This window comes from Lithobates pipiens, unplaced genomic scaffold, assembly GCF_037356315.1.
Source record: "Lithobates pipiens isolate NorthernLeopardFrog02 unplaced genomic scaffold, aLitPip1_a1.2 Scaffold_27, whole genome shotgun sequence".
Classification (NCBI taxonomy): Eukaryota; Metazoa; Chordata; class Amphibia; order Anura; family Ranidae; genus Lithobates; species Lithobates pipiens.
In genome coordinates this window covers 43,183,735-43,209,943 of record NW_027507788.1, presented here as the reverse complement: position 1 = coordinate 43,209,943, position 26,209 = coordinate 43,183,735, and the positions used below count along the sequence as shown (strand labels likewise).

Sequence of the window (26,209 nt, the reverse complement as noted above, 5' to 3'; positions counted from 1 at the left end):
ACATACAAATGTAAACGCATGTGTTGGGGGTGCCTACACGTAAAAGCTGATTGCGTTACATATTGGCATACACACCGGAGTAAGCAATAATTCTAGCACCAGACCACCTCAGTAACACTAAACCGATGTCCTATAGGGGGCGTTTAAAGTGTTTGCTGTGGAAAATACAGGGTACTGAAGTTTGTCGACGTTTCACGGTGCCCACAAATTTAAGGTTTGACATGTTGGGTATCTGTTTACATTTTACCAGACAATTGGGTAGTTTTATGTGTGTTCACTTTAATGCATAGAATGCATTAAGGTGAAAAAAATATTTACCTTTACAACCCCTTTAAATAAAGTAGCCACGATTCTGGTAGAAGGAACTCCTGCCTTCAAGGATCCTGCTGACAGGAGGGCTGAAGCAGTGGCCGGTCCATGTGTACAGTAGTGGGGTCAGCATTGCGACCTGTGCTGGCCACGGCCTTGGTGTCGCAGACGCTTACTGAATGGGCAAAGCTGTTGCACCGTGAATTGGAGAAGCAATAGTCTCCCCTGGTCTCCGTAGAGCTGGCAGACCAGTTGGTGTATGGCCTTAAATATGTCTGTGATGCGCCCCTTGATACTGTCCCCCTGCTCTCTAGACCATCAGTATCAGCAGTGGTGCTATGGTGCCTGATTTGGCTGAAATGCTGGTCTGCGGACCAGGCATCTAAAAAAGCACTGGCGGATTTGCCCTTCCAAGGTGAGAGGCTTTTTGGAGCTTCGTTGGATGACATTATTAAAAATTGTTACCAGTGGGAAGAGCACGTTGCTCCCACAGCTCAGGAAGGGTAAGGAGCCACGCCATAGGCAAGGGCCCTCTTTTTTCCGATCATAAATGGCTTTTTCGCCCGCCCGGGTCGGCAGGTAAGCATTCCCAGTCCCACAAGGAGCCTGCTGAAGGACAAAAACGTCCCTGGTTTCGCAAGCCAAACAAGCCTGCAAACAAAAATGTTACTGCGTGAAGGTTTGCCCCCACTCAACTCTCTGGTGGGGGGGTCGTCTTTGGGAGTTTGCAGCCTGGTGGACCTCTCTACTGTCTGACCAGTAGGTTTGCGAACTGGTTTCATTGGGATACTAGATGGTTTTTCTTGTCCACCAAACAGATATTTTCTCTCCAACCTACCACTACTTCCAGCTCGTCGGGAAGCCCTGTTCAGGGCAATATGGGACCTGCTACTGCGTGAGGTTATAGTACCTGTACCGATGCTGGAAAGGTTTCAGGGATTCTACTCCAATCTGTTTGTAGTCCCCAAAAAGGAAGGGGTACATCCAATCCTGGACTTTGAAGGCCCTCAACCGCTTTGTGAAAGTGCAAAGGTTCAGGATGGAATCAGGTCGCTGCACTCCATCAGGGGGACTTCCTGGTGTCCCTGGATATCCAGGACGCGTATTTACATGTACCCATGTGCCTCAGGCATCAGAGGTTTTTGCAATTTGCAGTCAGGGATGAGCACTATCAGTTTGTGGCTCTCCCTTTTGGCTTTGCGCCAGCGCCCCGAGTCTTTACCAAAGTGTTAGCTCCAATTCTGGTGCTGTTAAGGCAACGTGGGATCGCAATTGTGGGTTACCTAAATTACCTCCTTCTGAGTGCAGCTTCTGCCTCAGAATTAAGGGAGGCTGTAGCGCTCACCATGCAGACTCTCTGGGAGTTTGGTTGGGTGCTGAACCTAAAGAAGTTGGTGTTAGTGCCGACTCAACGCCTGGAGTACCTGGGCTTGCTGTTGGACTCCTCAGAAGTGAGAGTTTTTCTCCCTTCAGACAAGCTGCAGACTCTATAGGCTGCAGTGAAGTTGTTGATGAACCGCAGGTGGTCGTCGCTGCGATTCTGCACGTGCGTTCTGGACCTCATGGTAGCCACTTTCGAGGCGGTCAACGCTCAATTCACACTCAAATCTTGCAGAAGGAAATTTTGTCAAAATGGAACAAATCTCCATTATCCCTGGATTGTCAAATTCGGGTGAGCCAGTTAGTCAGGGATTCCCTTCTCTGGTGGCTGAGGTCTCCGGCCCTTCTGTCCGGGAGATCGTTCCTTCCTCTCAATTGGATAGTGATCACAACGGATGCCAGCCTGACCGGTTGGGGGGGGGGGGGTGCTGGGAGTACAGTCGGCCCAGGGCCTTTGGTCGCAGGAAGAATCCCAACTGCCGACCAATGTCCTCGAGCTTCGGGCAATCAGGCTTTGCCTCTCCCCGTGGTCAATGAGGCTACAAGGGTGTCCAGTCAGGATCCAGTCAGACAACAACACGGCGGTGGCGTATGTCAACCATTAAGGAGGAACAAGGAGCTCGGCTGCTGCATGTGAGGATGCTCACATCCTCCAGTGGGCAGAGCGACACGTGCCGGCCCTGTTGGCCATATATATCCCGGGCGTAGAAAACTGTCAGGCGGACTACCTAAGTTGTCAGATGCTGGACCCAGGGGAATAGTCGTTGCATCCGGAGGTATTCGGGCTCCTTTGCCTAAGGTGGGGCACACCAGATGTGGACCTCTTGGCTCAGTCGGAAGGTGCAGAGGTTTGTGTCCAGGACAAGAGACCCCTGGGCGGACACTCCAGATGCGTTGGTGGCTCCATGGCGGCATTATCGGCTGATTTATTATATATCTCCCCCCCCCCCCCCCCCCCCCCCCACTCAAGCTTCTGCTGTGCAGAGTGGAGGCGAAGGGGATTCCAGTCATTCTGATTGCCCCAGATTGGCCTCGGCGTCCTTGGTACACCGACCTAGTACGACTGGTGGCGGATGTTCCTTGGCGGCTACTGCTGCAAGAGGACCTTCTAGCGCAAGGTCAGATACATTCTGCTTTACCGTCACTGGTTTTACCGGCATGGCTGTTGAAAACCAGGTGCTAAAGGGCCGAGGTCTGTCAGACTCGGTAATTTCCACTATGCTGAGGGCACAGAAGTCTTCTTCTCGTAAGATTTACCATTGTACATGGAAGGCTTACATCTCCATGTGTGAGGAGATGGGGTGGCGTCCACGCACTTATTCCGTTTCCAGGATCCTGCAGTTTTTGCAGCGAGGAGTGGATCAGAAGCCTTAAGCACCATCAAGGGACAAATATCAGCTTTGACTGTCTTTTTTCAAAGCCTCTTGGTGACTCACTCATTGATGAATACCTTTTGTGCAAGGGGTTCGACACGTAGTCCCTCCGGTTCGACCACCGCTACCTCTGTGGGATCTGAATCTGGTGCTATCGGCGCTTCAGAAACCGCCATTTGAGAACATTAGGGAGATTCCGTTGTTAAAACTCTCTCAGTATTTTTTCTATTAGCTATTACATCTGCCAGGAGGGTTTTTCAGTTGGCGGCCTTGTCATGCAAGTCTCCCTACCTTCTCATCCACAAGGATAAGGCGGTGCTACGTCCGCAGCCCTCTACTTCCAAAGGTGGTTTCGGCATTGCATCTAAATGAGGACATTACCTTCCTTATGTCCTAAGCCGACACACCCTAAAGAAGTTGCCTTACATTCCCTGGACGTGGTCCGGGTTCTACGGGTGTATCTGTCTGCTACGGTTCCCTTCCGGAAGTCAGACTCTATTTGTCTGAATATTGAATATTAGCCTGACACTGTGTCCCATGATGTACTCAAAAGGATTTTACATGTAAGTGAGATAAAAAAATCTTTTTTTGTTTTCAAAATTGACGTCTTTTTTTTTTTTTTTTGTTTATAGTGCAAAAAATAAAAACCACAGAGGTGCTTAAATACCACCAAAAGAAAGCTCTACTTGTGGGGAAAAAAAAGGATGCCAATTTTGTTTGGATACAGGGTCACACGATTGCACAATTGTCTGTTAAAGCGACGCATTCCCGAATCGCAAAAAATGCTCTGGTCATTAAGGGGGAAAATTCTTCCGGCGCTGAAGTGGTTAAAATGCAAACAAAAGAACTTGAATATATCAGCTGGGTCCACACAAAAATAAGTTCAAGCCCGGTACTTTCATCACAACAGGTCTTCTCATGATTAAGTTTCGTTCGGGGAACCAGGCCTTGCATCTCTTTGTTGCATTGTTTGCATTTTGCACACATACCTGCTTTACCTATAGTTAGAGAAACTTCATTAAAGTATTCCCAAACTGGGTCTCTTTTACGGCCTGCTGCCATTTTGCTCCTCAAGGGAGGAATAAAGCACTTCAAGCTATGTGCAGAAAGATTGCAAGGTTTATAAGCTGCTTAGGTTTCATTTTAATTTTTACTGCTTGCCCTTCCTCCTCACACTTAGAGCCTGGTACATATGCATTTCTCGTCAAACAATTGCAGAGTTTGGTGTACATAGATTTGCAAAACGATGAGATAAAGGAATATTCCTGAACTTTTTCATCTCATGGCTACTGTGAAATTGCGTGAATACATCAATGCAGTGCATGTTATGTCAGCTTGCAAAGCTTGGATTCATTGAATGAGTTTACCAAAAATGTAAATGTTGCAGAATAGAATATATAGAGGCTTTCTATATAATAGAAAGTCTCATGCTACATAACTAAGCTCCATTTCATGCTGAATAAACTAAATTATTAATGTATCTTAAGTTAGAAAACTATCTTTTTAAATAGATTTTTACTCCAAAAGCATTTAATTCAAATAAAATTGATTAAAAAAAATGTTTATCATCAATTTTAATCTACCCTGTCGCTGGATGAAGATGGGGCTCAGGGAAGTATTTGGGGGTCTGCAGCACAGAAGGTTTTTTTTTTTTTTTATCTTAATGCATAGAAAATCTGCCTTTTTAGTACCACTTTAGAACCTGCTACAAAAAAACAAAAAGCATAAAGTTTTATAACAAGTTATTTAAAATTGCCCTGAAAAACACATGTATGCGGTAACACTGTAAATCTAGGCTAAGAGTACAACCATGAAAAACATGTTGATGCATGCGTGGGAAGAAAAACAGCACCTGGGAGTTTATATTTAACATTCAGTATTTCTGTTCTACATCTTTTGATTAATATTCTAATTTGTTTTTCACATTATGACAAATTCAGTTTCATGCAGTGTGCATTCAAGTCATGCACGCAGCATTTTCAGAGCCTTAAAGTACACATAGATATCAATGGTGCTTTGTCAAATTTATAAAAACGAATTTAAAAAATCCTGTATATCGGAACACGGCTTACGTGATTACAATGCCTATTTAAAGGCGTATCCGATCAATTCATATTGAATTAAATTGACAGAACATTTGGTACTCATTTCTTAAAGAGATATCCCAACCTAGAGTTAGGCTCGGTTCACACCTAAGCCGGATGCGGATCGCACAGCAAACGCTGTCCATCCCCTGTTCTCTGTTTCAGGGACAAATCAGGGCAGAATCTTTGCATTTCTGTGCAGTGTTCTCCACAGCCGCCCCGGAGACATGTGAACCGGCTCCATAGAGAGCCAGTCATATTCTCCTGCTAAGCGAATTGGATGCAGAGAAACCCGCATCCAATTCACATAGGTGTGAATCCAGCCTTCGTGTTTTAAGCTTTATGGTACGTGCTTCTATCAAGGACTTTTTCATTTTAAAATGGCTGGCAGCTTCCCCTTGTGAGGTGAATTTCGGCATTGAAATATGATGCAATATTATTTTAATCTAGATTTAGAAGCCAGGGAGCCTGGCTGATTACCCGAGGTGATTAAGTTGTTAACTTAAAACACTGTGATTCTTCAGAATGAAGAAAAAAGTGAGAGGGGACGGTAAACAAAAGTTTACTAATTTTGAACATGAGCTTACTTACCTGTGTTAGGAACTCTGGCTACCGTGGAGTCTGCAATGACCAAATGTACAGTTGTGTTCATAAGTTTACATACCCTGGTAGAATTTATGATTTCTTGGCCATTTTTCGGAAAATATGAATAACACACAAAAACATTTATTTCACGCATGGTTAGTATTTGGCTGAAGCCATGTATTATCAATCAACTGTCTTAACTCTTTTTAAATCATAATGGCAACAGAAACTACCCAAATTACCCTGATCCAAAATGTACATACCCTGGTGATTTTGGCCTGATAACATGCCCACAAGTTGACACAAAGGGGTTTGAATGGCTATTAAAGGTAACCATCCTCACCTGTGATCTGTTTGCTTGTAATTTAGTGTGTGTGTGTGTGTGTGTGTGTGTGTGTGTGTGTGTGTGTGTGTGTGTGTGTAAAAGGTCAATGCATTTCTGGACTCCTGACAGACCCTTGCATCTTTCATCCAGTGCTGTAATGACGTTTCTGGATGCTGAGTCATGGGGAAAGCAAAAGAATTGTCAAAGGTAGTTGAACTGTATAAAAAAAGGAAAGGGATATAAAAAGATATCCAGTGAATTGAGAATGCATATCAGCAGTGTTCAAACTCTAATCAAGAAGTGGAAAATTATGGGTTCTGTTAAAACCAAACCATGGTCAGGTAGACCAACTAAAATTTCAGACACAACTGCCAGGAAAATTGTTTGGGATGCAAAGAAAACCCCCACAAATAACTTCAGGTGGAATACAGGACTCTCTAAAAACCTGTGATGTGGCTGTTCCAAGATGCACAGTAAGGAGGTATTTGAAGAAAGATGGGCTGCATGGTCGAGTTGCCATAAGAAAGCCATTACTATAAAAATGCCACAAAGTTTCCCGCTTACCATATGCCAAACAGCACAGAGACAAGCCTCAAAGCTTCTGATGAGACCAAAATTTTGCTTTTTGGCCATAAATGCTACATTTGGAGAGGAGTCAACAGAGGTGGATCACTGATGGTTTGGGGATGTGTGAGCTACAAAGGCCCAGGAAATTCTGTCAAAATTGTTGGAAAGATGAAGTATGTTATCAAAAAATACTGGAGTAACATTTTGCATTCATCAGACAGAAAGCTGCGCATGGGATGGACATGGACATTCCAACATGACAACAGAGATCCAAAACACAAGGCCAAGTCGACCTGTTGTTGGCTACAGCAGAATAAAGTGAAGGTTCTGGAGTGGCCATCTCAGTCTCCTGACCTCACTTTCATTGAGCCACTCTGGTACGATCTTGAATGTGCAGTTCATGCAAGACAGCCCAAGAATTTACAAGAACTGGAGGCTTTTTGCAAAGTGGAATGAGCAGGTTTACCATCTGAGAAGATAGAGCCTCATCCACAAATACTACGAAAGACTTCAACCTGTCATTGCTGTTAAAGGGGGCAATACACGGCATTAGGAACTGGCGTATGTAAACTTTTCTTCAGGGTTATTTGGGTAGTTTCTGTTGCCATTATGATTTAAAAAGAGAAAACACAGTTGATTAGTGTTTGGCTGAAGCCAATTATCAACCACGAGTGAAAGAAATGTAGTGTTATCGTTCATATTCCCGAAAAAAATGGCCAAGAAATCATAAATTCTACCAGGGTGTGTAAACTTAAGAGCACAACTATAGATTAGCATATCAGACACTGAATTTCCATATTTTAAAGCGGAGGTCCGCCAATGTTTTTTATTTTATTTTTTTAAGTTAGGAGCTACAAATACGGCAGCTACAAAGCAAATAGCCGGGTAAAAGGGGGTTGATTTCTTTGGTTTTCTAACAGTATTTTACATTTTACTTATCTGCCATGAAAAATGTATGATTTGCTTTGCTCTGTTTTTGTCAATTCTCTGTTTATTGCTTGTACATGTGTTTTACATAGAAAACCTGATACTTCTAGATAGACCTTTTAAAAAAAAAAAAAAAAATAATAAAAAAAAAAAATTGTGTGTATGTGTGTATATATATATATATATATATATATATATATATATATATATATATATATATATATATATATATATATATATATATATATATATATATATAGAGAGAGAGAGAGAGAGATCTATATCTCTATTTATTAATTTTTTTTAAATTAAATGAAACTGTTAACATTTCCTGAATCGCATAGCCAATACAACATGATGAAGGAGCTGAAGAGGAGTCTTGGGACACCAGTGTGCATTTGCAATGCAGGTAAGGACTTCCCATTTTTGAGGCTATTTTAACAGTGATGGTTTACCTAAAAAAAAATTACTTGTCTTACTGTGATCATGAATCTGAAATGGTTATAAAGTTTTAATCCAATTTTTCAAGTTTCCAGTAAGTTTATCGAGTCTGTTTTTAAAACTTGCCACTGAGCAAACCGCAGTTAATTCTTACATTATAAAAAGCTACTTTTTATCTACTCAATTTTTCCTCGCTACTAATCTCACTGACAGTAATGTTACTGGGAACAGAAGCAAAGAAAAAAATCTTCCTCAATCTATCCAAAGTGTAAAGTCTTGGTTGAGTTACACTTAAGCCGCATGCACACGACCGGACTTTCCGGCAGACTAGGTCCAACGGTCTTCCCGACTGACTTTTGGTGGAGTTCTGACAGACTTAACAAACTGACTTGGCCACACACGAACGGATTAAGTCCGTTTGAAAGTCCATTCATTTTGAACGTGATGACGTAAATGGAACTAAACAAGGAAGTTCAGTAGCCAATAGCTGCCCTTGCGTCGTATTTGGTCTGGACTAGCACAAAGACAAACGGCTACACGTTCTAATTCTAGGTCCGTCTGATTTATTTTTTTGAAAAAACTATTGGACTAGGCCACACATGATCAGATTGTCCGACGGACTGATCCCATCGAACCTAGTCTGCCAGAAAGTCCGGTCGTGTGTACGTGACATTAGTATCTTCAGGTGGATTATATCTTGTTTTGTTTGTCAGGACATATTAGGCATTCATTTGGTGCTATGAATAAATGGATATATCCCGATTTTGATGTAATATCAAAGAAAAACTGACCCAAAATAGTAAAAAAAAAAAAGAGAAAAAAAAGTTTAGTTGTATACTTTTATGCCATTACTATGTACCACCATCAAAAAACACTGCAAAATAAATTGAAACCTTTTTTTCTTAAAGGATAACTTTTTACAAAGAAATAATAAATGCCCATCTTTTTGCAGGTTAAAAAAAATTGCATTTATTTTTTTTCACTGCAGTCTGTAAGGTATTGAACCCACTTTCAGAAGATTCTGGGTGCAATGCCTGGTTCCTGCAGACAGGCAGTAAGCTGTCTGCCCATTCCTCGTACAGGAGGCACTTAGTGAATGGCGGGAAGAATAAATAGACTATGGGATTGCTCACCAGTGCCCTTCCAGTTCACTGAGAACTACAAGCCATCAGCCGCAATGGCGGACAGTACTTGTAGGCATTCATTAACGGGAAACTATGAATAAATTACGCTGCCAAGTGGGCAGAGCCCAGCACGACTGTGCGGTTATTTAAATTGTGACGGCTGGTGCAGTGAGAGGATCCCCCACCCACTGTCACGGGGAGGGGGGATCGAGGAGGGGTGGAAGGCAGGAGCTGGAACATGTTATATGTTCCACCCTAAGGGGTATAGAATATATGATCCCTGTGATCGCCAAATAGAAGCTATCACAGTGATAATGTGATCAGATCCCGTGTTCAAATAGTTGGTAAGAGACCTGCGGCTGTCATCTACAGTCTAGTCTTAGTGCTGGAAGTGTGCCATCGGTTGTGCTCCCAGCAAAAAAAGAACACATGTATGCAGCACCCAGATTTTATATCACCTCCTGGATGTCACATTATGTGTTATGCAGTTGTAAAGGGGTTAAGCTCTTGTATATACAATTTAATTTATATTTCACTACAAATTCATTATACTACTAATGAAAAAATAAGGATAATAATCTCATTTTACACCATTTGAAAACGCATCAATTTTAATGTCTATTTTCATATGCATTTAGTGTAGATTGCATTTTGGTACCATTTTGCATGCATGTAACACTTGTTAAAATAAATGTTTACAAATGCATCAATATTCATTTTAAAATGTTTTTATTTTTAAAATGTTAATAGGTTGTTATTAAGGTGTCCATAATAAAAGTAGACCGTAGTACAATGAAAAAAGGAATGGACAGTGTTTTAAAGTGTCCTGTTTAGAATTGTTAGTGATGACTCCAGTATCAGCAAAATGACCATAGTGACAATAGATTTTATGTCTCACCAGTGCAACAGCATCCAGTTCTGGCAGTGTATCCAGTGTACGTGGAAACCCATCTGTGATGCCATCTACATCACTCACATACATCGGTCAACAGGTAGTCTGAAATCTCTCACCCTTTTTTCATTGCAGTATCATTTCTGTAAACAATTACCGTTTTTACAGTTTTTAGACGTTTCTCAGTGTTTTTTCTCAAAATATATTTGGAGCTTTTTTGTATTCTTTTCTGTTCTATTATATGTAATGCCTTTTTGACAGAGGGTAAAAAAAAATATACAGTTTTTTCCCCCCCCTTTTGTAGAAAATAGTTTTAACATCAGTCCATGCATATAAAAATCAGTCGTGCCACTGTCTTCGATCAATATGATCAGTGTACTTTTGCAGCTGAAAGCTAGCACAGTAGCTGATCAAAATGAAACCCCATCTCCAGGCTCAATATTATTATTTTTTTTCTTGCCCCGTGAAGCAAGATATACAGTTGTGCTCAAGTTTGCATACCCTGGTATTTAACCACTTGAGGACCGAGCCTCTTTCTGAGATTGGGTGTTTACAATTTAAAAACACCTTAGGGTTATATCCCCACCTTCAGGAGAGGACTAGGCAGAACATGTAAAAATAGCAAAACTGCACAGTATCGCTCAGGGGGCAGTCCTACTGGCTATAACCCCTCACACTGCTTCCAGCAGCTCAGTTTTTTTCTGCCAAGTGTAGCTGAAGGACCTGGCTCCCGGTGGGGACCATTGATCCTGGTAATTTTTTATTTTTTCTGCATTTTTGATCCCTGTGATCTACAATCTAAGCCGGGCTGGGTGACGGGCTGGATAATATAGATCCTGGTAGTCTCCCCAGCCTGGCCATCGAGTGTGAGCAGACCTTAGCTACGCGCTGAGTTGGCCACGACATGCCCCCTCTGAATCAGGGGCAGCTGGTGAGCTACATGCTCCGGGGCACACATATGACCGGGCTACTGCTCTCCGTGTCAGTGTGCCGTGGCCGACAGCCAGCCCGTACTGCTCGGGTGATGGGTCTGTCCGTGGAATGCGTCCAGCAGTCCTTGCAGGAGGGGCAAGTATGGTTCCACCTGTCTTGGCAGGGTGGAGCCGCTAGGCATTCCCTGGGAGGTCGACTAGGGGGTCTCGCCCTCTCCCTTTCTTCTCTCACTGTCCCTTTCCCTCCTCCCCATGCTATGGGCCACAGTGTGACTGGGCATAGGGGGTGCAGTGCACGTACCTGGCCGGGGGAGGCTGAGTCCTGGCAGGGGGCTGCACTGAGTGTTGGTGGTCCGCTCATCCTTTTTTCCCTGTTTCTTGGGCCATGGTGGGCTATTTATTGTGTACGCCATGTGGGGAGGCTGCCGTGCGGACCGCAGGAATTTTTCTGTAGCCACAGTCAGTTTTTCTCTTTCTGCCATTTTCTAGAAGTTTGGCAGCCATTTTCCCTGCACCCTCAGACGTTTTTTTTGCTGAGGCGCCCATTTTCTAGTAGCCTCAGCTTGTTTTACCTCTAGCACTGGGTGACTGGTTCTTCTGGAACAGCACAAAACTTACACAGAACATCTCATGGCTGACACTGGAGAGCGGACGGTGGCAGCACAACGCAGTACCTGGGTCAGGGTGGTGAGTCCTGCGGGGGGGGGGGCTCAGTCAGTGGCAGCTAGGAGGGTGGGCATTTTGTGTGACTTGCCTTAGGTCACAAACAGTGTGGGTAAGTGTGGTGTCAGAAGCTGGCGCTTCTTTCCCAGACATCCCGGTTGTGATAACTGGTTCCCCTGCACCTGCGGTGCCTATGGACGCACTGTCAGCGGTCCTGGAGTCCTTTGTTGCCAGGGTGGAAGCGGCGTGCAGGCGTAAGAGGGATAAAAAACGCCCTCTTCCCCCCACAGTCATCTGGGGAAAGCTCTGATTTAGATTTGGGTCCTGCTGTGGCAGGCGGCTCCTGTTCTGAAGTTTCAAAAGATGCGGACCAGGACCGTTTGGACAGTGAGAATGACTCTGTGTCCGGTTCAGCGCAGGAAAAAGCGCTTGTAGGAGCACTGATTACAGCAATGCAGGATACCCTAAAGATGGAGGATACGACGGGGGCATCTACAGGGTTGTCAGTCTCTTTTGGATCCCACAAGCCGGCCCGCACGTCTAAGGTGTTTCCCTACCTAACTTATTTTGATCAGTTTATTTACAAGGGTGGGGAAGCCGCAGCGGGCCTTTTCGGTCCGGAGACAGATGGCGGTCTGTTACCCCTTTTGAGGAGAGTTTCCTGAAGAAATGGACATCTCCAATTGTTGACCCCCTGGTATCCAGGTGAAATAAGGTAACAACGATTCCGGTGGAAGGGACTCCTGCTTTCATGGACCCTGCCGACAGGCAGTTGCCCGGTCCATGTTTGCGGTGGTGGGGTCAGCATTGTGGCCAGTGTTAGCCACGGCCCTGGTGTCACAGACGCTTACTGAATGGGCAAAATTGTTGCACCGTGAGTTGGAGAAGCAACAAGCTTCCCCGGTCTGTGTGGAGATGGTGGACCAGTTGGTGCAGGGCCTTAAATATGTCTGTGATGCGGCCTTAGATACAACCCCCTTGCTCTCTAGAGCTTCAGTATCAGTTGTGGTGCTTTGTCGCCCGATTTGGCTAAAATGTTGGTCTGCGCACTAGGCATCTAAGAAAGCACTGGTGGATTTGCCCTTCCAGGGAGAGAGAGGCTATTTGGAGCTTCGCTAGATGACATTATTAAGAATGTCATTGGCGGAAAGTGTATGTTGCTCCCACAGTCCAGAAAAGGTAAAGAGCCACGCCGTAGGCAAGAGCCCTCCTTTTCCGCTCAGAAGCGGATTTTTCGTCCGCCCGGGTCGGCAGGTAAGAGTTCCCAGTCCGACAAGGTGCCCGCTGAGGGACAAAAGCGCCCCTGGTTTCGCAAGCCTAACAAACCTGCAAGCAAATCTGTTGCTGCATGAAGGTTTGCCCCCGCCCGACTCATGTGGGTGCGGGGTCGCCTTCGGGAGTTTGCAGCTTGGTGGACCTCCGTACTTTCTGACCAGTGGGTCTGCGAGCTGATTTCATCAGGATACAAGATAGTTTCTTGTCCGTCAAACAGATTTTTTTTCCCTCCAACCTTCATCTTCTTCCGGCTCTTCGGGAAGCCCTGTTCGGGACAGTACAGGACCTGCTGCTGCGCGGAGTGATAGTACCTGTACCAACATCAGAAAGGTTTCAGGGATTCTACTCCAATCTGAGGTCAGAGGTTTCTGCGATTTGCGGTCAGGGATGAGCACTACCAATTTGTAGCTTTCCCTTTTTGGCCTAGCGTTGGCACCAAGGGTCTTCACCGAGGTGCTAGCCCCAATTCTGGCATTGCTAAGACAATGAGGGATCGTGATCGTGGGTTACCTGGACCACCTCCTTCCTGAGAGCAGCTTCTGCCTCAGAATTAAGGGAGGATGTGGTGATCACCATGCAAACTCTTTTGGGAGTTTGGATGGGTACTGAACCTCCAGAAGTCGGTGTTGGTGCCGACTCAACGCCTGGAGTACCTGGGCTTGCTTCTGGACTCCTCAGAGACTAGCGTCTTTCTCCCTTCGGATAAGCTGCAGACTCCTCAAGCTGCGGTAAAGTTGTTGGTGTCCCGCAGGTGGTCGTCGCTGCGTTTTTTCATGCGAGTTCTGGGTCTCATGGTAGCCACTTTCAAGGCGGTACCGTATGGCCAATTCCACACTCGAGTCTTGCAGAAAGAGATCCTGTCCAAATGGGACAAATCTCCATTATTTCTTATTCATCCCATTGTAACATCAGTGTGCAAAGCCTGGGGGCCTTTGCATCACAACTTCCCTGTTCTTTGCTCCTTTCACATCATGCACGAAGACAAACGTACCCACACACCAGTGTCCTAGCTAGCACCCCCTTCACATTTCTACCTCGCGCAGAGCTGAGCGTGGGAGGCAGGACAGTTCTAGACAGAGGGAAAGAGCTGCTGGAGTTAACTTTTTATATTAACAAGCTGATGATAACCAGCTGGCTAATGTGAAAGGGTAACCCATGCAGCTCTTGCCCTCTGTCCAGAACTGTCCTGCCTCCCACTCTCCACTCTGCTGTGGTGGAGGCTGAGGGGGAAGGATTGGCTGTTAAGTGGCGCAGCTGCAGTGGGTCCAGATGGGACAATGAGTCTGGATCCGAACCGTTGTTCCACCCTTTAGTGATGCCTACTGTACAGAATCCTTTTTAGGGTCTTCTCTCTAGGACAGCAAAATTAATACTTTCTCTTATATTCACCGACCGACACAGATCCTCTCTGTAACTAAATGAGTTTGTTAGTCTGCCATTAGGAGAACTAGGCAAAAATTGTAACACAATATACAGAACTTTAGTCCCGCCCCGGGGGGCAGACCCTGTGCCAACAACTCGTCAACAAGCAGTATAATGTAAAGGAGGGGTGGGTGCTGTGTCGGTCAGTGAATTACAGAGAAAAAATGTTTTATTTTATTTTGGAGAAGTTTTATTTTGCCTAGTGAAGGAGAATGACCTAGGAACCCTGCGGGCCCTTTGGTCCATTTTTTTGATGCAGGTTTGATGTTTTTTGCGCAAGATAGAAGATCCCAGGATCTTTCATCTACTGCCGGCTAGGTGACAGGCTGGTTAAGTTATCCTTGTAGTCTCCCCAGTCCAGCCATCGAGCGTGTACAGGCCGTAGCTAAGGCTTGGCAGGCCACGACATACCTCAGCTCCAGAGGTGGTCGGTGAGTTTCAATGGTATACATATGACCGGGCTACTGATGTCCGGATCACAGTATACCGGGCCAGCAGCTACCCTGTAACTGCGCAGGAGTAGGTCTGTGATTGAATGTCTCCCAGCTCTTCAGGACTGGTAAGTACGGCTCTCCCTGCTTCGGTAGGGTGAGCAGCTGGGCATTCCCTGGGAGGTCGATTCTGGGGCCACCTCACCTCCTTCTCTTCTCTCCCACATCCTTATTTCCCCTCCTTCCCCCCTCCGGGGGGTGGCTGCATGTGCTGCGAGCGGTTTGTGTGTGTGGGGTTCGCTGGGTCTCTCACCTGTAGGGGGGTCTGTGCGGCTAGCGTTCGTCCTGGTCCCCGGTCTGGGGGGTCCCAAAAGGTCCCCAGGGTCCCGGTCTGGGGGGTCCTGAGCGCTCTTTTCACCGCAGTTCTCTTGTGACAGCTTTACATGTGCTCTCACATGCTGTTTCCTGTGTCCACTGTGTATACAGGACCCTGGATGGCTCTTCCCTGAACGCTGGTGCAAGCGCTGCAGATCGTTTCACTGCTATTCTATACAGCTGCTGCCGACACAGTTTCTTCACTCTGCTACTGGGTAACCTCCTAGGGACTACAGGCATGGCTAGTAACGTTCACAGAACGCCCCAGGGTGGTGAGTCTGGTGCTAGGTACCCCCCCCCCCCCCCACGCGGCGGCAGCTGGAGGGTGGGATCTTCACTGTCCGAAGTCCCCTTGCAGGTGGCAGACAGGGTAGGGTCAGCATGGCTTTAGAAACTGGTGTTTCTTCCCCCAAAATCCAGGCTATGGCAACCGGGTCACCTGCGGATAGCGCTGTGCCCATGGACACTCTGACTGCGGTCCTTAACTCTTTTGTTGCTAAAATAGAGGCGGTGCGTGGAAGGAAAGGTGCACGTAAAAGGCCCCTTTGGTCGGCTCCTCCGGTTGTGGACCCCCCACTATCCAGGTTAAATAAAGTAACCATGATCCCGGTAGAGGGGACTCCTGTATTCTAGGATCCCATGGACAGGAAGGCAGAGGCAGTGGCTCGTTCCTTGTTTACGGTTGTGGGGTCAGCTGGGCGACCAGTGCTGGCATCCGCACTGGTGTCACAGACACTGACTAAGTGGGCAAAACTTTTGCACTGTGAATTGGGAGAGCAAAACGCCTCCCCTGTCTGCGTGGAACTAGCAGACTAACTAGTGCAAAGCCTTAAGTACGTTTGTGACGCGGCCCTGATACTCTCCCTCTGTTATCCAGGGCTTCAGTGTCAGCTGTGGTGCTGAGGCACCTGATTTGGTTTAAATGCTGGTCTGCTGAACAGGAATCCAAAAAAGCCCTGACGGATCTTCCTTGGTGCCCGGCTCTTTGGAGCTTCGTTGGATGACATTATTAAAAATGCCACGGGTGGTAAGAGTACACTGCTCCCACAGGGCAGGAAGGCTGAGGAGCCACGACACAGGCAAGGGCCCTCTTTTTCCGCTCACAAGCCCGCCCGGTGCTTCGACAAAATGTTCCCAGCCCGACAGGACGTCCACGGACAGTCAAAAGCGTCCCTGGAACCACAAGCCTAACAAGCCTGCGAACAAAAGTGCTACTGCATGAAGGTTTACCCCCACCCGCGTATCGGGTGGGGGGTCGCCTTCGGGAGTTTGCAGCCCAGTGGACCTCTCGGTTATCCGACCAATGGGTCTGCGACCTGATTTCCACAGGCTACAAGATAGAGTTTCTCTCTTGGCCACCAAACAGATTCTTCCCCTCCAGCATACCCCCGTCCCCGGTTCGCCGGGAGGCTCTGCTAGGGGCAGTAAGGGACTTGCTGAATCAGGGGGTGATTGTACCAGTTCCAGAATCGGAACGCTTCCAGGGGTTCTACTCAAATCTGTTTGTGGTTCCCAAGAAGGAAGGGGTACATCCAATCTTGGACTTGAAAGCCCTCAATCACTTTGTAAAAGTGCAGAGGTTCAGAATGGAATCGGTTTGCTCAGTAGTCGCTGCACTCCATCTAGGGGACTCCCTGGCGTCTTTGGACATCCAGGATGCATACCTGCACATACCCATATGCCTTCTGCATCAATAATTTCTGCGTTTGGCAGTCGGGGAAGCCCATTACCAATTTGTGGCTCTTCCCTTTGGCCTGGCATCAGCCCCCCGAGTCTTTACCAAAGTACTGGCTCCAGTATTGGCGTTGCTGCGACAGCGCGGGATCGCGATCGTGGGTTACCTAGATGATCTCCTCCTGAGAGCATCTTCCTCCTCAGAATTAGAGGAGGATGTGGCGATCGCCATGCAGACTCTGCGAGAATTTGGGTGGCTGTTGAACCTAAAGAAGTTGGTGGTTGTGCCGACCCAGCGTCTGGAGTGCCTGGGTTTACTATTGGACTACAGGGAAGCGAGGGTCTTTCTCCCCTCAGACAAATTGCAGACTCTCAGATCTGCGGTCAAACTACTGATGAACCACAAGTGGTAGCCTCCTTGCCCAGTTCCACACCAGAGTCCTACAGAAGGAGACTTTGACAAAATGGGACAAATCTCCCTTGTCCCTGGATCTACAGGTCCAGGTGAGCCAGCTAGTCAGGGACTCTCTGATCTGGTGGTTGAGGTCCCCGGTGATTCAGGCCAGAAAATCGCTCCTTCCTCTGAAATGGACGGTGATCACTACGGATGCCAGTCTCTCAGGCTGGGGTGGAGGGATGGGGATTCAGTCGGCTCAGGGCCTCTGGTCGACGGATGATTCCAGGTTGCCAATCAATCTGCTCGAATTGAGAGCGATCAGGCTGTGCCTCCACACGTGGTCGACGTGTCTTCAAGGATGTCCGACCAGGATACAGTCAGACAACGCCACGGCAGTGGCGTGCATAAATCACCAAGGGGGAACAAAAAGCTCAGCTGCTACTCGGGAGGTCGCTCACATACTTCGGCGGGCAGAGCGACACATTCTGGCTCTGTCAGCCATTTACATCCCATGGGTGGAAAATTGTCAGGCGGACTATCTGAGTCGTCAGATGCTGGACCCAGGAGAATGGGCATTGCATCCGGAGATATTCAGGCTGCTGTGTCTGAAATGGGGCAAATCAGATGTGGATCTATTGGCCTCCCATCTCAATAGGAAGGTGCCGAGATTCATGTCCAGGACAAGAGATCCGTGGGCAGACACATCAGACGCGCTGGTGGCTTTGTGGAATCTGTACCAGCTGATCTACGCCTTTCCTCCACTAAAACTGCCTCAGTGGCCCTGGTACGCAGACCTGGTGCGTCTGGTGGCAGACGCTCCCTGGTGACTGCCGCTGCGAGAGGACCTCCTATCTCAAGGTCCAATCTTTCACTCTGCTTTACCATCGCTGGCTTTAACGGCATGGCTATTGAGAGCCAGGTGCTGAGGAACCGGGGTCTGTCTGACTCAGTGATTCCAACTGTGCCAAGGGCGCAGAAATCTTCTTCACGAACGATATACCATCGTACCTGGAAGGCCTACATCTCCATGTGTGAGGAGAAAGGGTGGCATCCGCGCTCCTTTTCTATATCCAGGATCCTGCTGTTTCTTCAGCAAGGAGTAGACCAGAAATTGGCGTTGAGCACCAATAAGGGGCAAATTTCAGCCCTGGCTGTATTTTTTTTCAGCGACCCTGGCACCTAACTCATTAGTGAGTACCTTTGTCCAGGGGGTACGACATGTAGTCCCTCCGGTGCGTCCATCGTTACCCCCATGGGATTTGAACCTGGTGTTGTCGGCGCTTCAGAAGCCGCCGTTTGAGAATATCAGGGCAATTCCTCTGTTGACCCTTTCACAGAAGGTGGTCTTTCTAGTGGCCATCACGTCGGCCAGGAGGGTTTCGGAATTGGCGGCCTTGTCATGCAAGTTGCCTTATCTGGTCATCCACAGGGATAAGGTGGTGTTGCGTCTGCAACCATCCTTTCTACCAAAGGTGGTTTTGACTTTTCATATCAATGAGGACATTGTATTACCATTGTTGTGTCCTAAAGAGGTGGCCCATCACGCTCTTGATGTGGTTAGGGCTGTGAAGGTGTATTTGTCTGCCACAGCTCCCTTTCGGAAGTCAGACTCGCTGTTTGTTTCAGTGGCTGGCCCAAAGAAGGGTATGGTGGTCTCGTTGGCCACCATTTCCAGGTGGATCAGACAGATTGTAGACCAAGCCTATGCCTTGAAGGGGCAGGTGCCCCCCTTTCCAGTCGCGGCCCACTCTACAAGAGCTATCGGAACGTCTTGGGCCTTCCGACACCAAGTTTTGCAGGCGTCCGTGTAGTTGCAATTGAGGTTTTTTTTTTCCTTGTTTTTCGATAAAAACGCAGTACTGTTTGTTAATGCACTGTTGCATTACTTCCGCAAAAAAGGTTGTGGTGTTGGAGATCTCTCCTGTTGAGAATGCCTGGTTATGGCGGTGTGTTTTTCTGTACACTGCTGTTTTTTTTTGTGGGTTTAGTTTCACTAGTTCCCACTTGCCATTGTGGATGAAGTTTTAATGCTGTTTTTTCCCACCCCTCGTTTGGCACTGCTTGGGGATGTCCCATTTAGTTACAGAGAGGAGCTGTGTCGGTCGGGGAATATAAGAGAAAATAGGATTTTTGTACTCACCGTAAAATCCTTTTCTCTGTAATTCACCGACCGACACAGCACCCACCCCTCCTTTTCTCTACGTTATACTGCTTGTTGACGTACTGAATTCTGCCTGGGAGCAGAGAGGGTTGTTAGCACAGGGTCCGCCCCCTGGGGCGGGACTAAAGTTCTGTGTATTGTGTTACAATTTTTGCCTAGTTCTCCTAATGGCAGGCTAACAAACCCATTTAGTTACAGAGAGGAGTTGTGTCGGTCGGTGAATTACAGAGAAAAGGATTTTACGGTGAGTACAAAAATCCTATTTTTTTGTAGTATGAAATTCAAAATGTTTAACCACTACAATACAGGGCACTTTCACCCCCTTCCTTCCCAGCCCAATTTTCAGCTTTCATCGCTCTAGCGCTTTCAGTGACAATTGCGCGGTCATGCTACTCTGTACCCAAATTAAATTTTTATCATTTTGTTCGCACAAATAGAGCTTTATTTTGGTGGTATTTATTCACGACTCCCGACTCCGTTTTTTATTTTTTGCGATATAAGCGCAAAAAAGCGGAAATTTGGAAAAAAAACAATATTTTCTTTTTTCCATTTTAAAAGAAATCCAATAAAATCTAATTTTGTCATAAATTTAAGCCAAAATGTATTCTGCTACATGTTTTTGGTAAAAAAAATTCCGTTCAGTGTAATAATAATTGGTTTGTGTGATCACGGACATATGTACGCAAATGATCATGTACATATGTGTGCAGGTGATCACGTACATATGTGTGCACATAATCATTGGGACAAGTGATTTTATTGGGACATATGTGGGGGACATGTTTTTATTATTAGGGACATGTGTTTTTATTTTTTGGGGACATGTATGTTTTGGGGACATGTGTGTTATGGGGACATATGTGGGGACTGTGTTTACACTGTGTGGTGTGTTGTGTTGTGTGTTTACACTACACTGAAGATCAGTGAGTAAAAAGCTGTAAAAAACAGCTCATACTCACTGATCATCAGCCGGCTGCAGCAATCTGCTCTCCTCTCCTCAGCGATGACTTCTGTGTGAGGAGAGGAGGAGCCGATTGCCTAGCAACCGGCTGTTTGTTTACATCACATGACGGCCGTGATTGGACACGGCCGTCATGTGATCAGGAGGGCCAATCACAGAGCCCTCCTGCCGATCTGAGATGCGCCGTGTCCCGGTGACACGGGTGCATCGGGATCGCGCCGCTGCGCGGGCACGCCCGTGCGCGATCCCGCTCCTCCTGATGGACGTTCCTGAACGTCCTATCAGGAGTAGACGGCTCCCACCCGGCCGTATATGTGCATTGGCCGGGTGGGAAGTGGTTAAGAAACTTGAATCTGTAAAGCAGACTAAAGCGACTATGATCCAGGTACAATTTTTTTTTTTTTTTTTAGAGCCATCTTTTTAGTAAAAGTGATATGGCTGACCAATCACTTTACCAGCACTGTAGAGCTACCTGATCTGTGTTTTGATCAGATGCTATGTCCCCCGATGTCTCTATAAAGAGTACCTGTCACTGTCAAAAGCTATCACAAAGGGGCTTGTTCAACCCATTGTAATAGCCGAAACGATAAATGTGGGAAAAAAAATTAACAAAATTTTAAGAAAAAAATTTAACTGCTCAGCTATAATATTAATCTGCTGTCATTCCTCCCATAGGTGGCTCATAATGGGGACAATGTTCATACAGGTGAGGAGATTGGATAGTCATGTGTGTAAACTTGTATATCCTTTCCTATTTTATATATAGTAGTAACACTGATCTAGGGTTTAAAATTCCCTGTTTAACTGCTGGAGGATAAATGTGTTTCCCCAGTGTTCAGCCTCAGCACATACTCTACTCACTTCCCAGTGATCTCTATACTCCTGGACACACAGCTGACTTGAGTATCTGTTACCAGTGAGATCTACAGTTTATTACTCACAGCTCATTACCTTATATTAATTGCACCAATACAATCTGCACTCCAGTACACAGCTTCTCAGTATCCATACCACCAGTGAGATACACACACATCTTACTCATCAGTATAATGCGATGTGCCACCAGGATGCAGAGACTGCACACAAGTATTTGTGCAAGCAGTCTGCATGCGTTAATCCCCACTTGGTGACTGGTCTCCATTGTATGGGTGTTAATCTACTTCTACATTGAGACAGGGTACATTTTTACAGCATGTGCCCCAGTGACATCTGGTGTACAGTGGTGTGAAAAAGTGTTTGCCCCCTTCCTCATTTCCTGTTCCTTTGCATGTTTGTCACACTTAAGTGTTTCGGAACATCAAACCAATTTAAACAATAGTCAAGGACAACACAAGTAAACACAAAATGCAATTTGTAAATGAAGGTGTTTATTATTAAAGGTGAAAAAAAATCCAAACCATCATGGCCCTGTGTGAAAAAGTGATTGCCCCCCTTGTTAAAACATACTATAACTGTGGTTGTCCACACCTGAGTTCAATTTCTCTAGCCACACCCAGGCCTGATTATTGCCACACCTGTTCACAATCAAGGCATCACTTAAATAGGAGCTGCTTGACACAGTAAGGTCCACCAGAAGATCCTTAAAAGCTACACATCATGCCGAGACCCAAAGAAATTCAGGAACAATTGAGAAAGAAAGTAATTGAGAACTATCAGTCTGGAAAGGGTTATAAAGCCATTTCCAAAGCTTTGGGAATCCAGCGAACCACAGTGAGAGCCATTATCCACAAATGGCGAAGACATGGAACAGTGGTGAACCTTCCCAGGAGTGGCCGGCCGCCCAAAATTACCCCAAGAGCGCAGCGACGACTCATCCAAGAGGTCACAAAAGACCCCACAACAACGTCCAAGGAACTGCAGGCCTCACTTGCCTCAGTTAAGGTCAGCGTTCATGCCTCCACCATCAGGAAAAGACTGGGCAAAAATGGCCTGCATGGCAGAGTTCCAAGGAGAAAACCACTGCTGAGCAAAAAGAACATCAAAGCTCGTCTCAATTTCTCCACAACACATCTTGATGATCCCCAAGACTTTTGGGACAACATTCTGTGGACCGATGAGACAAAAGTGGAACTCTTTGGAAGGTGTGTGTCCAAGTATATCTGGCGTAGAAGGAACACTGCATTTCATAAAAAGAACATTATACCAACAGTAAAATATGGTGGTGGTAGTGTGATGGTCTGGGGCTGTTTTGCTGCTTCAGGACCTGGAAGACTTGCCGTGATAAAAGGAACTATGAATTCTGCTGTCTACCAAGAGATCCTGAAGGAGAATGTCCGACCATCTGTTCGTGTACTCAAGCTGAAACGAACTTGGGTTCTGCAGCAGGACAATGATCCTAAACACACCAGCAAGTCCACCACCGAATGGCTGAAGAAAAACAAAATGAAGACTTTGGAGTGGCCTAGCCAAAGTCCTGACCTGAATCCTATTGAGATGTTGTGGTATGACCTTAAAAAGGCCGTTCATGCTCGAAAACCCTCTAATGTAACTGAATTAGGACAATTCTGCAAAGATGAGTGGGCCAAAATTCCTCCAGGACGCTGTAAAAGCCTCATTGCACGTTATCGCAAACGCTTGGTTGCAGTTGTTGCTGCTAAGGGTGGCCCAACCAGTTATTAGGTTTAGGGGGCAATCACTTTTTCACACAGGGCCATGATGGTTTGGATTTTTTTCACCTTTAATAATAAACACCTTCATTTACAAATTGCATTTTGTGTTTACTTGTGTTGTCCTTGACTATTGTTTAAATTGGTTTGATGTTCCGAAACACTTAAGTGTGACAAACATGCAAAGGAACAGGAAATGAGGAAGGGGGCAAACACTTTTTCACACCACTGTATATATATATCAGTTAATATCAGATGGGGTTTAAATCTTTCCCTACCATATCAAAAATGAAAAAAAAAATATAAGGTTTAGTAGGTCTTTAAAGGATAAGTTCACCTTTACAAAAAAAAAAAATTATAAATGCAAAAAAATGTATTTATTTACAGGAGCCCATAAAGCATTGCACCCATGCTAAGCAGATTGTTGAGTGTAATGCCATGGTCATGCAGAATGTAGCTGTCTGCCCATACCTGCGATACGGGCAGGTAGTTATCCTCTGGCAGGAAACTCGATGAACTACCTAGAGCACTCAACACCATGATAGTTCATTGAAAACTACAAGGCTGTCGGTGCTTGTAGTTTTCACATTTACAGAACACTGGAGCCCCGCCCGTCCGAGCTTTTCTTAGATTGTGACACTGAGGAGGGGAGAAGATCGAGCAGCTCACTGTTCAAACGGGGGGAGGCAGTGCATCTATAACATGTTACCTCCCGAATATGTAACATGGTACAAAAGGTGAACTTAAATATTGTATAGCCAACTGCATGGAATGCAAAAAGTGAGCAGACCTACAATAGAAGGTCACAATGTACAATTACTAAACTTAAAAGCTTAAAGTACGGTATTTTACTGAAATTTTGGGTTTTAATTTCTACCAGCACATTGAACATTATGTTGCTGATGAAAATTTTAGGGGAACCTGGTATTCACTGAATCCTTTGCAGGTTGAAATTCTAAAAAGCATATACAGTATGTCATAATATCGTGCTCCTAATATTAAGGTGCTGTCCCTCCATGGATGATCTGTGATGAAGAAGACACTACAAAACAACAAGAGATCGGACCAGCTTTAGAAGGCTTTCTAAAACACAGTAAGTATCCCTAATGTAGTAAAATATATTTATAAATGTAGTAAATCTAGGCTTTCCTAAAACAAAGTAATCATCTCTAATATAGCAAAACATTTTTTATAAATTTTACATTTGTGTGCGTATGTTATGTTACAGAATTATGGGGGGAACATTCACTTGGTGAGTGTTTGGGATAAAGAAAATGTTTTAATGTCTTAATTGTACAGTACAAGACACAGGACTTGTAAACCTAGACCATGGATTATATGCCACTACCTTCAGGTGACTGGATATTGGAAAAAGCTTTGCTGAAACATCCCCAGTACACTCTCATAATGCCCCATGCACTCAATGGTACTCTAGTTTCTTTTGCTGATGTCCTTAGGTGATTAACCCCTTTTTCCTACGGAGAAGCTTTTATAACTATTTTTTATTTTTCTTCACCTCCGCGAATAACACAATATCCAACTGCTTATTGCCTTAGGGCTAATTCAGTTTTTTTTTTTTTTTGATTGGTTGTCCTTAGAAGTACATGTTGGGAACTGGACCCAGCCACTGGATCCTGCATTCAGTGCTCACCTTGGCATGTGGTGCATCAAATGTAGTTAGCCGCAGGGGGGGGGGCCACACAGGGTTAGGGCCATGTTTCATGCCTATTGCACCCATAGCTGAAATATAACTTGTGCTGTATGCCCACCATGATGGGTGAAGTTTTGGTTCCCACCCAGGAACATGCATCATGGATAAAGTTCTACTGGGTTTTCTGTAGTTTTGACTAAGTTCTGTTTTTACATGTAGGGTGTTCTTAAAGTATATCTACCCCTTTGAAAGTCTCCTTTTTGGGCGATGGGTCATATTTTTCCAATGTTTCCCTGTTTAAATTTGCCAGGATTTTAACTCAGCATTGCTACTTGGGTGGTGACGTAGTTGCAATCCATATTCCAGCTGAAGCACTTCCACCAGCCATTTCCCTGAGACTGCAAGGAGCACGCTGACTGATCTCCGGCTGCCTACCTTCCAGGAACACAGCAATAGGACATCAGTCAGTGCCTGGGTTATAGCAGCTCCTTACCCAGACACCCTCTTATGCCCTGTACACACGACCGGACTTTCCAGCAGAAAAGGTCAGACGGAATCATTCTGCTGGACATTCCGATCATGTGTGGGCTTCATTGGACTTTTTCTTTCTAAAATTCTGACGAACCTAGAAACAAAACATGTTTCAAATCTTTCCATCGGAACCAGTTCCTATGGAGAAAACCGTTTGTCTGTATGCTGTTCCGACGGACCAAAAATGACGTAAGGGCAGCTATTGAACTTCCTTTTCTTGTCCCTTCGTACGCCATCGCACTCTAAATGATCGGACTTTGGTGTGCTGACTAAGGCAGATTTCATTGTAACCATGTCCGATTTCCTTGGAAAACTCTCTTCACTTCTAGAACCCTCAGTCTCCAGGGCTAAACGGTGTGCATCACCCTGAACCTCAGCCTCTTGCTGCAGGTATCATCTCGGTATAACCACTTGAAGTCCAGGGGGCGTACTGGTACGTCAAGTGGTTAATTATTTTGTTTTAATCCCAATAATTGGTATTATAACTTCTTTAGTATTGAAGTGTAAGGCACTTTACACGCATTTGTGATTAGCACAACACTGTTATTACTAACATATTACTAGTGTATGCTGCAGCTCTAATATTGTTTGTTATTATATTTGTATATTCCTATTTAGTTTTGAGGCAAGGCACAGAGATTTTGTATTTGCTTTCTCTTCCACCATTGCTAGGCGGCTCAGGCAGCTCATTTTCAGAACTTACAAAAAGGGAAAGGATTTCTTTTGTTTTCCTATTGGGACTCATTCTACTAGATCTGTCCGAGTTTCTTGGTCTTTTCAGCATCAAGCATTTGTTTCACAGTTCTACAAACCTGATCTTATGTTACTACCGTCTCAAAGTTTTATCAGGTGGATCTCAATGCCTCTGCTAATGCAAGCCTTCGTCACAAAGTGCTTCAAATCGTCATCTTAGAGATGTTCCATGGTCTATTGACTGTGTCCTGTACAAGATAATGGGAATTTTGACTTGCCTGTAAATTCCGTATCTTGGAAGACCGTACAGGGCACAGGTTTCTCCTTTTATTGCTTGCTGGGTGGGGTTATGAGGGGTGCAATGGGGGATGTTTCCAGCAAAGCTTTTGTCAGTGGTCATTCACCTGAAGATATCTGCATATAAATAACT

At 45.6% G+C, this 26,209-nt stretch overlaps 1 protein-coding gene across 1 annotated transcript in view; it reads left to right on the top strand.

The window, feature by feature from the left end:
- CENATAC (centrosomal AT-AC splicing factor) overlaps nt 1-26,209 on the top strand; it is a 40,405-nt gene that overhangs the window by 12,517 nt on the left and 1,679 nt on the right. Inside the window, exons 6-9 of the mRNA XM_077456902.1 lie at nt 7,895-7,959; nt 10,017-10,107; nt 20,974-21,004; nt 23,908-23,997. Of these exons, the coding sequence (XP_077313028.1) occupies nt 7,895-7,959; nt 10,017-10,107; nt 20,974-21,004; nt 23,908-23,997 (277 nt within the window). The remainder of the gene's footprint in view (nt 1-7,894; nt 7,960-10,016; nt 10,108-20,973; nt 21,005-23,907; nt 23,998-26,209) is intronic.